The sequence below is a fragment of the Lissotriton vulgaris genome, chromosome 9, assembly GCF_964263255.1.
Source record: "Lissotriton vulgaris chromosome 9, aLisVul1.2, whole genome shotgun sequence".
Lineage (NCBI taxonomy): Eukaryota > Metazoa > Chordata > Amphibia > Caudata > Salamandridae > Lissotriton > Lissotriton vulgaris.
The window spans coordinates 829,873,340-829,887,095 of record NC_141697.1 but is presented as its reverse complement, the minus strand read 5'-3'; the positions used below and the strand labels follow the sequence as shown (position 1 = coordinate 829,887,095).

Sequence of the window (13,756 nt, the reverse complement as noted above, 5' to 3'; positions counted from 1 at the left end):
TTGCAAAATAAGGAATCGCAAATTTTGCGATTCCCTATTTTGCATTGGATTTTCCTTCACACATATCATTTTGCGAATTCCCATTCGCAAAGGCCGAAATTCTGCGAATTTCGGCCTTTGGCAATGCTAATTTCAATGATACATATGGCCCTTACTGTCACTAGAATTATTAAAAACCTTGGCGCATCGTAACGAACTGAGGGGAGCAGAGACTACCATTAACTCACCTGGTTACAGCAGCAGGTGGTAGACGAATCAGGTGGGCGAAGGTCCCGTTAGCGTTAGTTATATCACCATGTGGCACGCTCTCTAACAGAGGTCTTTTACCTCTTGAGCTCTGATTGTGATTCCCCCCAGCTCCACCTTCTAAATAATAAACAAAATCACTTAATTGAAGCAGACTCTAACTTACCTGGTACCTCAGCAGCCAAGCTCTGTTGCACATACAGAACTGGTAATCAGGAAGTAATTCTGTTGTGATGGGTATTTATTTTCTGGTCATGCTGGGGTATAGCCTGTGACATAACACCAGTGAACAGTCTTTATGTTATGTGACTTCTCGTTTAATAATTTCTTTACTTGGGAAGCAAAAAGTCTGTTGGTGAGGGGAGATACACTCAGTTGGTTTATGATTGTGACGAGGGAGACGAGCAAGGATGTCATGTTGATTTGCACATAATACAAGCTAGGCAGTAGAAGCCAGGATTGCAAAACGGTGGTGTTTTTTGCAAAACGATTTAGATATCTTGTGCCTATCAAATGGGCAAAGGGATCAATGGGAAATTCTCTTAGCCGAATTTTTAACAGGTTTAGACTTTTTTGTTCTAGCACGAGGTTTGCGAACCTTAGAACATGCTAAAGGAGGTGGGGACAGAACAACTTCTCCAGAAGCATTCACGTCAGACACAATCTGAGCACAAGGTAGGTCTGAAAAAGAGGGCATAAGGTATGACGTGAATTCAGCGGGGTTGGCTGTAGCTACAGAGCAATCCCGTCTGGGCTACCCATTTATTAATTGACTTCCAGATTCATATGGAACAGCTTATCAATACTCACTTCAAATCCTTGTCTACAAGGATTGATAGACTAGTTTCACTGATAAATAATAAAGGTCTAGGGAGAGCACAGCCAAGCTCTTCAATGGGGAATCCCGCTTGTATAGGGGCTTCAGGAGTAACTAAGCCTGCTCCTAAGGGCTTAACCCAAGGTGCTAGCATTTGCCCAGACATCCACGCACATGATTTGGCTCCTCTAAGTATGTTGAAGCCTACCCTAGCCCAGATTGGCCCTGGCCAAACCACTTGTCCTAATTTGGCATCAGCCGCACCTGGTTCGCATCCCTGCGGATCATTCTCCACCCCAAAAACTTCTGGAACCCTGAGCGCAGTCAGGTAGGCCCCTACACAATTCTCCTTTGAAATCTGGTGAAAATGGACACTTAAAACCTCCTCCTTGCCCCCAGTTACCCCCTGAAGCATTGCCGTATGTGGTGGTGCTTATGGGAGTACCCCCACTGGCCAGCGACCGGTGGGAAACCTACCCTGAGCTAAAGAATAAAGTCATCTTCTGGCTAAGCAGGCATAGACCTTTAATGTGAGCTGGCCAGGGGGAGATTTTGTTCGTGCAAAGAGTCAGTTGGCTGGGGATTAGACCCAAAGACATCTGTGGTGTTTGCATAATCATCAACTTTAGGGATCCCAGAGCAGCTGGACACATATTATCTAATGGAGGGCCTTCCAATGTGGGCACTATTAACACTTGCCATCTGGGGTATTTCTATTCACAAACTTTAGTATCGGGCAGGCCAGAACCATCCTATTTCCATCATGGTGGACATGAATTCGATTACAACATCCCAGTGGGCAATAGATATAGTGCATTGAGCAACATAGATTGACTATTAACATCACCCCGTGCAGATGGAATGGTTCCGAACCGATCTGGAAGCCAGGTTGTGGAGGACTCCAGTATAGAGATAGGGTTCCCTGAGCAGGCTATTAGAATTAAGGGGGGTAGTTCTACCACATCCCTATCTTCTCAAAACTCTGGTATAACAGGAGGTGTAAATGAGTCGGACATTCATATACATATAGCACCTCCATCCTCTATTGTGTTCCAACTCACTGAGGACTCCCCAGCCAAAGTGGTGCCTCGTAGACCACTCATTGGGTTTTGGAACATAGCAGGGATGGGGTCTAAGCTGCATAACCCGGAGTGGGGAGAGTTGATGGATAGTTACGACTTATGTCTGTTTCTAGAAACTTGGTTGCTGTCTGCTCCAGTTAGGGTAGCATAATGCGTCCTACCATTTACCGGCGGTGCAGGGGCCCAGGGGAAGACCCTTAGGGGGTTATGTATCTGGGTTGCTTCCCATCTAGGTTGCTCATTTAAGATAATAGATTCTCATTGCCCGGACATCTTATGCATTGTACTGAACTTTTTGGATGGTCTGTCGTTGGCAGTGATTAACATTTATTTACGTCCCCAACCGCATCAGTTGGGTCTATCAATCTTGGATGCCCTAGAGGTTCTCCTTCACTCTTTTCCCCCGTCATACCACAAAATCATTGGCGCCGACTTTAACTGTCATTTTGAACCACTCTTGGGGATTCCCTCGGTAACCTCGGACGAGTAAGAAAATTGTCTGATCCCGGAGAGTACCATGTACCCGGAAAAGCGCTTACTGCCCCTAGCCCTTGTGATCAACAAGTTGGTTGTTTCTCATTCTCTTAGGGCCTGTAATGGCAGACTTCTTCCAGATGTTCCGGGTTCAAGTACCTTTAATACACCAGGGAAAAGTACGACTATAGATTACATCCTCGTAAACATAGAATTCTGGACCCGATTGAGTGCTTTTTCTATCATCCCAAGGGTCGATAATGACCATAACTTAGGGCCATATGTATCAAGGAACTAATTTGCGATTCTGTATCAGCGATTTTTAAGAAATCGCTATTTCAGAATCGCAAAATTGTATGTATCAAGAAAAACATTTTTTTTTAGCGATTTCTTGATATTCCTTAATTGCGAATTTGCAAATTGCGAATTCGCAATTAAGGAATACTTTACCATTCATTTCTGTGGGCCAGGAGGCCCATAGGAAGGAATGGCACTTTTTCTCAATTTGCAAATTCGCAATTTGCTAATCGCAAATTGAGAATAATTTCAAGGGTGCAGGGGTGTCCAAAGGACACCCTGTTGCACTCCTGAAATATGCATAGGTGTACATGTGGTGCACATACATGCCCTAAGGGCATGTATGTGCGTCACATGGCACTTTGAAAAATGCAAAAATGTGCATTTTTCAAGGAATTCGCAACTTACCACCAACTAGAAGTTGGTGGTAATTTGCGATTTCTTAAGGCCATTTAGCAATTTTTTGTGCCTTCTTACATTGCATTTAAGGAATTGCAAAAATTGCTATTCCTTAAATGCAATTGCAAAATAAGGAATCGCAAATTTTGCGATTCCCTATTTTGCATTGGATTTTCCTTCACACATATCATTTTGCGAATTCCCATTCGCAAAGGCCGAAATTCTGCGAATTTCGGCCTTTGGGAATGCTAATTTCAATGATACATATGGCCCTTACTCTCACTAGAATTATTAAAAACCTTGGCGCATCGTAACGAACTGAGGGGAGCAGAGACTACCATTAACTCACCTGGTTACAGCAGCAGGTGGTAGACGAATCAGGTGGGCGAAGGTCCCGTTAGCGTTAGTTATATCACCATATGGCACGCTCTCTAACAGAGGTCTTTTACCTCTTGAGCTCTGATTGTGATTCCCCCCAGCTCCACCTTCTAAATAATAAACAAAATCACTTAATTGAAGCAGACTCTAACTTACCTGGTACCTCAGCAGCCAAGCTCTGTTGCACATACAGAACTGGTAATCAGGAAGTAATTCTGTTGTGATGGGTATTTATTTTCTAGTCATGCTGGGGTATAGCCTGTGACATAACATCAGTGAACAGTCTTTATGTTATGTGACTTCTCGTTTAATAATTTCTTTACTTGGGAAGCAAAAAGTCTGTTGGTGAGGGGAGATACACTCAGTTGGTTTATGATTGTGACGAGGGAGACGAGCAAGGATGTCATGTTGATTTGCACATAATACAAGCTAGGCAGTAGAAGCCAGGATTGCAAAACGGTGGTGTTTTTTGCAAAACGATTTAGATATCTTGTGCCTATCAAATGGGCAAAGGGATCAATGGGAAAATTACAGAATTGGGACAGGAAGAGTGTGGCAGTGATGTGAAAAGTTATGAGTTACTTATTATGGAAAACAGGACAATGTAATGTTACGCTATGCGATGTCAGCACCTCGTCCCGACGCAAGGGTCATGGGACCCACAGTTAATAAATTGTGGGGCGTGCTCACCTCGGCCAGTTGGCGATGGAGACGACACCCACAGGATATCCCAATACTGTCCCCCGGGGGTATTGAATAGTAGGCCCCGTGCCCCACGCACCTCTCACTGCCCCTCACGTGCCTGGCGCCCGACACAACATTTGGCGACGGGGGTGGTGCCCTTGCATGCTGGGGTGGCACCCACAAGCATGTTTCAGAACTCGCGGCGCTCGTGCCCCTTTACAGGCGCGGCCCCGGTCTGGCGCCCTGTCCTCCGGCCCGGCATGACGCAGCCGAGATACTGAAAAGAAGCCCGGCGTGGCCGCCAGGTGAGCCTGCGACGTGTGTGGCTAGTGACGCACAAAGCACATCGCCCCTTCCAGCTTACAAGTCAGCGCAGGAAGCGTGCAGTAAAGACCATAGTACAAGCATGTAGTTACGCGTCATGTTGCGGATGTCCCCAATTGAGCCCTTCATAGTAGAAGGATCGCCGGCCTCCCTTGCACCAAAATGGAAAGCCTGGGTGGACCGCCTGCAGATTTTCTTCGAGGCCACCTAGGTACACAAAGATCAAAAGAGAGCGATGTTGCTCCACCTAGGTGGGAAGGACATACACAACATCGCCAAAACGATGGTGGAGGTGACGCCAAAGAACCATCCCACCCTGATAAATGCGCACAACGCTCATTTCGAGCCAATGGCTAACCAGGACTATGAGCGATTTTTTTTTCATCAGGCACGACAACTTCCGGAGGAGTCACGGGATACCTACCATGCACGGCTAAAAAATCTAGCTTCAACACGTGGGTTCCTGGACGAGACGGAAGAAATAAGGGGACAGGTAATACAAGGGTGTGCATCTGCTAAACTGAGTCTGGAAAGTCCTTGGTGGAAATCCTAGCTCTAGGGTGTACCAAAGAACTGTCCAAAGCCCGAGCAGCTCATATGGAGGCTGCCCTTCAAGCCCCTGTAAAGATGGAGCCTGTTAACGCAGTAACTACAAAGCCCGCCGCAAAATGGATAAAGAAGGCGCCACGCAACGCTCCAACGGCCCCTGCTACCACGTGTGTATATTGTGGTGGACCACCGCACCAGCAAGCTGACTGTCATGCAAAAGGGAAAAGATGCTCAGGCTGTGGGTGTTTCAACCACTTTGAAAAAGTGTGCAGGGCCAAGAAATACAGGAGGCCACGCCAGAGGATCAACGCAGTGCCGGAGAGTGACAAATCACCCAGCGATATGGATGATGATGAGGAGGAAGAGAGAGTGGTGCACATGGTGCACATGATTGGCGATGCAACGTGCAAAGCGCAACGCCTTCCTCAATGCAACGTCCAGGTAGGGGACCACGAAGTCATGACTGTCGTAAATACAGGAGTCACCATCAACATCATGGCTGCAGCTTTGTACCACATGCTACGACCCGCACCCCTGCTGCAGCCATCGGCAATCGTGGTATTCGCATATGGGCAGGATACGCCATTGAAGATACTGGGGCGTTTCAAGATGACGGTGACACATGGAGAGCGAATGGTCCACACCAACATATATGTCACCGAGAACGGCAATGCATGCTCCTAGGGTTTCGAGCTGCTGAAGACCTAGGTGTAGACTCGTTTGCCTTCAGCGTACATCAGGAGTCCATACAACATCTCTTGGAAGAGTTTGCTGAGGTATTCGAAGGCATTGGAAGGTTCAAGGGGAAAGAAGTTCATCTTCCCATAGACCCAACAGTTCAACCGGTTGCATTGCGACATCGAAAAATTGCCTTCCATCTGAGACCACAAGTCAAGCAGGAGCTGAAGAAACTGGAGGCTGCCGGGATTATTGAAAGGGTCACAGGTCCCACAACATTGGTTTCCCCCATTGTAGTCACGCAAAAACCCAAACAGCCAGGAGCGATGCGCATCTGTGTGGACATGCGCCTTCCCAATGCCGCCATAAAGCGTGAGCCCACATCACACCAAACCATTGATGACCTCATCGGGGAAATGGCGGGAGCCTGTTGGTTCTCTAAGCTCGACCTACGATCTGGCTACCATCAACTAGTTCTCGATGAGGTGTCACGGAACATAACCACATTCTCAACTCATGTGGGACTTCGACGTTACACCCAGCTAAGCTTCGGGGTTTCCAGCGCCGCCGAGGTGTTCCAAAATGTGATACAGGAGTTGATTGCAGACATCCCAGGGGTTATTAATGTCAGTGATGACATAATGATTCATGCCAAGTCCCTGCCGGGACACAATGCCCGTCTCATGTAGGTGCTGCGAAGACTGAGAGATGCTGGTCTCACGCTGCATTGGGAGAAATGCGAATTCCAAAGGAACAAATTACAGTTTTTTGGATACACCTTCTCCACAGAGGGGGTCAACCCGGATCCCGACAAGGTTCGAGACATTAAGAGTGCGATTGCCCCTGCCAGTGTGACTGAAATTCGCAGTTTTCTAGGAATGGTCAACTATTTTGGCCGATTCATCAAGGATCTAACCACCCTCACGCTACCACTAAGGGAACTGAACAAAGACTCAGTCCCCTGGAAATGGGGCCCGCCTTAGGAAAAGGCCTTCAAGGATATAAAGAATGCTCTCTCGGAAGCCACTACTCTGGTTTTCTTTGACCCCAAAAAAATGACCCAAATTGCTGTGGATGTAGGCCCGGTGGGCCTTGGTACAGTTTGCCTACAGAAACGACGACAAGAGGAAGACTGGGCCCCAGTGGCCTTTGCAAGTAGATCCCTTACCATCACTGAACAGCGGTATTCTCAAATAGAGAAAGAGGCCATTGCCATTCATTGGGGGTGCCACCATTTTCACTTATACGTTTATGGGAAACCGTCTGTGGTCACAACCGATCACAAGCCCCTGGTGGCCCTATTTTCAGGAACCACCACAAAACCTCCGCCGCGAATTGAGAAGTGGATGTTGCAACTTCAAGACTACAACTGTCGCGTGGAATATCAACCGGGGTCCCGCAACCCAGCGGATTACTTATCACGACATCCTCAAGAAGCTACTGACAAAGAAATGGAGGAAGCTGCGGACACAGAAGAATACGTCAGATGTATCACTGCCCGGTCCTGTCCCATCCTCTGTCTATGCAGGATCTATCCAAGGCCACTGCCAGAGATGAATGTCTTCAGAGAGTCAAGAGAATTCTCCAGCATGGAAACTGGCACAAAGCCAAGGAGGACTGGAAGATTCTAACCACGGAAGCTCAAAGGATCATGGAAAGCTTGCATCACGTAAAAGATGAGCTTTCTGAAGATCCAACCTGATGCTTGCTGAGAGGACGCCGTCTGGTTATCCCCACGGCACTTACTGAACGGCGTGTACAGTTGGTCCATGTAGGACATCAGGGCATAGTCAAGACCAAGTCACGTCTTCGTACAAAAGTGTGGTTTCCCCTCATGGACGAGCTGGTGGAAAGTAGGGTCAGGTCGTGTCCTGCATGTCAAGCTACAGGGGATTTGCCACACCCTGCCCCGATTATCACGGAGCAACGACCGCAGTCATCCTGGTCTTGCGTGAGCATGGACTTTGGCAGCCTACCAGATGGCCGGCACACATTAGTAGCCATCGATGACTATTCTAAATATCCTGAGGTGGAGATCGTGGGGTCTCCCAGTGCTGCTGAGGTGATACCAAAGATAGAAAAAATAATGGCAACCCATGGATTAATACAAGAGTTACGCACAGATAATGGACCCCCGTTTTAGGGTCAAGGCTTATCTGAATACCTTACAGCTCTGGGTGTACATCATCGTAGAATCACGCCTCGTTGGCCTCAAGCGAACGGTGAGGCCAAACGTTTCATGAGGACTCCTAATAAAGTGATTTGCATCACTCATAACAAGAGACAATCCCTTGAATTGTCCATCTTCACATTCCTTCGGAGCGATAGACAGACCCCTCATACCACCACTGGGGTGGCCCCTGTTCACCTGTTGATGGGTCGGGTCGTCACCGATACCATACCCCATCATCCTCGCTGGCAGCTGAAGAGTCCGAATGACCCACTGATTGATGCTCAACGGAAGAAGGCCACGCCCCTGTGAGTCTCCGAAGGGGTGACAAAGAAAGCAGGATCAAGGAAGGAGACCTAGTCCTGCTGCAAAATTGCTGCTATGCTGGCAAGTTTCAATTGCCCTATGAGAAATCACCATGGACAGTGTTGAAGACAAAAGGAACCAGAGTTATTGCCACTCGGGGACGCGAAACCGTGTCCAGCAACGTGTCTCATTTCAAACTCTTCTATGCTGAACCCGTGACTCCGGTCACCCCTACTGATACGGCCTCCGGACTGGAGTATAGTGGCCGAGAAGTCCGGATTTCTATGCCTGTCAGCAATGCCCCATAAAATTTGAATTTGGATGAAGCTGAAGCTGGTGGCACTAATGATGACAATGGTGCCGATGCTCCAAGTATGCTGGATGATCACCAGTCCGAGGTGATCCCTGACGTAGCCAGGCTTCTCCCAGTGGTCAAGGTCTGTCTCAATATGACCTGCGAAGAAATCCTGAGCCATCGTCCAGACTGAGGGACTATATCACGTAAGACTGTTCCATGAGTATTTTTGTGTATGCTGAGTCTCCGTCACCTGGTGGTGTGGATGATGTTGAGTTTAATCATTGTAAGCTGTTTGATCTCTATCGAAGTTTTGAAAGTCATGTTGTTTTAAAACCTTGTTGGGGAAGAATGTAATGTCGCGATAGGCGACGTCAGCACCTCATCACGCCGCAAGGGTCATGTGACCCACGGTTAATAAATAATGGGGCGTGCTCAAGTCGGCCAGTTGGCTACGGAGACGACACCCACAAGATATCCTAATACTGTCTCCTGTGGTTATTGAATAGTAGGCCCCGTGCCCCACGCACCTCTCACTGCCGCTCACGTGTCGGCACTGTCCCATGGCGCCCGACACAACAGACATCTCCTATCGACCTAGATTGCTGCAGTCAATTACTGCTGCTTTACAATACATCTGCTAATTTTCCATATAGGGATATGCCACTAATATGACAGTATTGTGCAGACTCATAAAATAGTCCCAGTTACAAAGGGAAAATCGCCATTGCTTTTGCGATCCATCAGTAGTTTCTTTTCAAGGGTACTCTACTAAAGTGCTGAGGGAGCAGTTCCCCTACCCTAGGCAAGCAACAATGTTATCACCCTTTCCGATAATGGTATGAGAGTAGTTCAGTGCTTAAGCAAGTTACACCCAATCATTCATATGACAGACACAACTATCATCATACCAGGTGTAGAGGAAGCATATTAAATATGGCAATGCGGCAACCAGTTGGATCCAGCGCCATCGACGGAGCCCAAAGGCAATCCCGGCTAAGAGAGGCTGGCCTAATGTGACCAAGTAGGCTTGGGCTGTGACCACCATGGGCCGGAACCTGGATGGGATCCATTCTTGAGCTGAAAGAAAAAAACAATCAAGCAATATTTTCACTATGTTGTCAACGTAAGTGTTTATCTTTTAGGCAATAGGTCTTCAAATTATTCATGATCATTTCCTGATTGAAATAAGGATATAATTGGATGGGGAAGAGAACACCTACTTAAATGGTCAGCTGACTCCTAAACACTGTAAAATCCGTCTTTTTTTCTGACAGATCCACTAACTCTTACATATCGATTAATTAAACATTTCAGCTTTTTCTAGATCACCTACACACAATACCTTATTTAATTTCCTTTTTAAATTTAAGCTTTTTTATTTAAATTCTCAAATGGTTGGGCTCTGGCAGAAAGTGCTTGGTCTGACGTGGCTTTACAAAAGGATATACAGGTTCACCAACATCATTTCTGTAGGAGTTTACCTTTACAAATTTTGCATGACTATTGCGACCTTTAAGAGAACAATGAGCTAAATCTATTGTATAAAACTGTATATGATATAATACTGTAGTGCAGAAAATTTCGAATATTTTGTACCCAACTGAATATTCAGGGAAATTGTAACTTCATGGACTTGCAACATGGTTCGAAATTATGTACTAATGTGCATTTGGAAGTCAATCAATCAAAAAATCCTTTATTCGGTTTTTGTATTGTAAAATCCATAAAAGTACATATGCAAACCAGAATTTCACCATTGAAAGTACTATAAAAATATTATGTACAAATTTAAAATACCAAATTTTTAAAAGATAAAATTAAAATACCATGAGTTTCAATAGTCGGAATCTGTAAGACATGTATATAGACATGGGGTATTAGAAAAGATCAAAATACGATATTCCATTAAATTATTCAAGATTTTTCCTATGTCTTATTATAAATTTCAGAAATCTGACAACCTGTTTCGCAATATGTTCTTCCTCTAGAAATTGAAGACGGAGAAATGCTGGTCTGCATCTTCGTAAATTCATGGATTTTAAAATGGGACTGATCCAGCGCTTTCTGTGCTCAATAAAAAACTTACAAAATAAGACAGTGTGCATTCTGGTTTGGGCAGAAGATTCATCACATGGGGCAGGGGAATGGAATGGAATGGAATAGGATTTATAGAGCGCGTGGTTACCCGTGGGCGTTCCAGCGCTAAGAGTAGAGATTACACCAGAGCTAGCAGAAGTTTTAAGGAGCCTTTAGGGAAAAAGAAAGGTTTTCTGCAGCTTGCAAAACATTTGGAGACTGAGTTCAGTGCGAATCTTGAGTGGAAGGGAATTCCAGAGTTTCGCGGCATTAACAGAGAAGCAGTATCCTCCTGTTCGAGCCTTCTTTATTCTAGGGACATTGGCCAGTAACAGATAGTCAGATCTAAGTCCCCTGTTGGCTTTGTAGGGGCCGACCAGGCTTCTCAGGATGGGAGGCCCTTGCCCTGTAAGGATTTGTGCACATTGCACATGGATTTGAATATAATTCTCTCCCGTATTGGCAGCCAGTGGAGGGATCTGAGGACGGGTTTGGCTGAGAGCTTGGTTGAAGATCCAGTTGGCAGTCTCGCTGCCGAGTTCTGGATAAGTTGTAATTTATTTATGGTGGCTTCTGGGGCACCCAAGTATAGAGCATTACTATAATCCAACCTGGAGAGGTTTAGACCCTGCACAAGGAGCTTCCTAGAGTGGGGAGGTAGGAGAGGCAGAATTTTCCGTACGGTGCAGAGTAAGCCAAAACACACACCAGCCATTTTCTTAGCTTGGGTTTTAAGCGAGAGATCCTGGTCCAACCAAACCCCAAGACTTTTGATTTCAATTTTTGGAGTAGGAGTTGGTCCCAGGCATGTGGGCCACATGGAACTAGAGACAGATGTAGTCTTATGTCCCAGGAGCATAAGCTCCGTTTTTTCTCCATTTACTTTGCGCAGGGATTTATTCCTCCAACCAAAGATTTCTGATAGACAGGATCGCAGATTCTCGGAGCAATGGTCTGATTGATTCCGTGAGACAACCAGTTGTGTGTTGTCGGCATAGGTGACTAATTTAATCCCAAAGGGGGTGACAATGTTTTCCAGTGGGGACATATATGCGTTGAAAAGTGTCGGGCTCAGAGACGAGCCCTGTGAGACACCACACTGGAGAGGGATAGATTTAGAGCAACTGTTGCGTTCCGAGACTTGAAAGGTGCTGGAGTTTAAGAAGGATTTTAGCCATGCCAGGGCTAAACCCAGAATTCCTAGACTACTGAGGCGTTTGATGAGGATACGGTGGTCAACCGTGTCAAAGGCCGCACTTAGATCCAGGAGGATCACCGCAGCTGATCCTCCTGAGTCCAAGATCTGTCTCGCCTCTTCGACCACCACTATGAGGGCGCTGTCTGTACCCTGACCAGGGCGGAAGCCTGTCTGGGAGCTGCACAGCAGCTCACGTGCTTCCAAAAAGGCAGACAGTTGCTGGTTGACGAATTTCTCAGCGATTTTACTGATCCCTGGAAGTAACGAGATAGGTCGGTAGTTGGCCATCTATGAGGGATCCAGTTGTGGCATCTTTAGTAAGGCTCTTTCTATGAACTTCTTCCAACTGGGCGGGACAGTACCTTGAGAAAAGGAGGAGTTGATTAAGTCGATGGCTAAAGGGGTAATAGTTGGTGACACCAATTTCATAATGTGCATTTGTGCCGGGTCTCCCGGCGACCCGCTTTTTATTGATCCCAGTATTTTTTTTAATTCCTCCCTATTAATTGGGGAGAAGGAATCCAAATGAGGTCAGGTTATTGGGGCACTAGAACTGCTAAGTTCAGATGGGTAGTCACTGCCGGGTAAGCTTTTTAGAATGTTTTGAATTTTGCTATTGAAAAATTCCACAAGTAGATTACATCTAGATCCTGAAGTATCAGGGATCGGGGGGCGTTCTGGGACTTTCAAAAGTTCCTTCACTATCCGGAAAGTCTCTCTTGAGGAGTTTGAGGAGACTTGAATTTTCTCCTCAAGGAAAGTGGCCTGGGCAGCTTTGAGTCAGGCTTTATAGGACCTGATGGCTGATCGGTATGCATCTTTCTTGCTATTGGCCCAGTCTCTCCTCCATACCCGTTCCAATTTTTTGCATCCTTTCCTCTTTTTGCATCCTTTCCTCTGGTCCCTGGGTTCTGGCGTATACCAGGGGGATTTGAAAGGTCTGCTTTTTTCTCCACTCTTTTCCTAGGTAGAGCACAGTCAAGGGAGTTCTCAATCCAGAGTGTGAAGTTTCTGTCCGCTAGCAGCGGGTCTGGGTCGTGTGTGGGGGCAGATTGCTCCAATATAGTTGTCCAACTATCAAGTGGGAATTTGGACAACGATCTTTCTTGACTTCGTGTCACCGGGACTCGGGATGTGTCTAAGATGGTTTCCCAGTTAAATGGAATTAGGAAATGGTCGGACCAGGGGATTGGTAACGGTTCCCTTGGTTCCAGAGTTGGGATATCAGAGAAAATAGGGTTGAGGAGATGCCCTTTAAGATGTGTGGCATGTGGGCTTTTGAGCAGGAGGTCGTAAGATTTTAAATCGAGTATTAATTCGCCTGCCACTTTATCTAGCGGGTCATTGAAATGAAGATTCAGATCTCCCAGTAATGTAAAGTTGGTCAAGGTCGTGGCTATGGAGATGACTGTCTCCAGTAGCGAGCTGCCAAAGAGCCCCAGGGCGCAGGGAGGGCGGTACACAAGGAGCCCTGACATCGTTGTTGTGGGGAAAATCTGAATGGTGAAATGAACATTCTCACAGTCTGAGATGCAGCTGTCAGCCAGCCTACAGGAGAGGTGATTTTTATATACAATGGCGATTCCACCCTTTTTGCCATTGGGCCTATTCTGAAACTGGATGAAATATCCTGGGGGGAGGGCTTGGACTATATCCGGATCAGAGTTTGAGGATAACCAGGTCTCCGTTAAGAACAATACGTCGAGTTCGTGGTCCTGAATCAACAAGTTGATTTCTAGGGAGTGTCTCGGCAATGACCTACAGTTCAGCAAGGCCATGC

At 46.5% G+C, this 13,756-nt stretch overlaps 1 protein-coding gene across 1 annotated transcript in view; it reads right to left on the bottom strand.

Annotated features, from left to right (window-relative positions):
* LOC147692319 (solute carrier family 22 member 6-B-like) overlaps window positions 1-13,756 on the bottom strand; it is a 509,964-nt gene that overhangs the window by 303,185 nt on the left and 193,023 nt on the right. Inside the window, exon 4 of the mRNA XM_086938568.1 lies at window positions 9,611-9,779. Within this exon, the coding sequence (XP_086794694.1) occupies window positions 9,611-9,779 (169 nt within the window). The remainder of the gene's footprint in view (window positions 1-9,610; window positions 9,780-13,756) is intronic.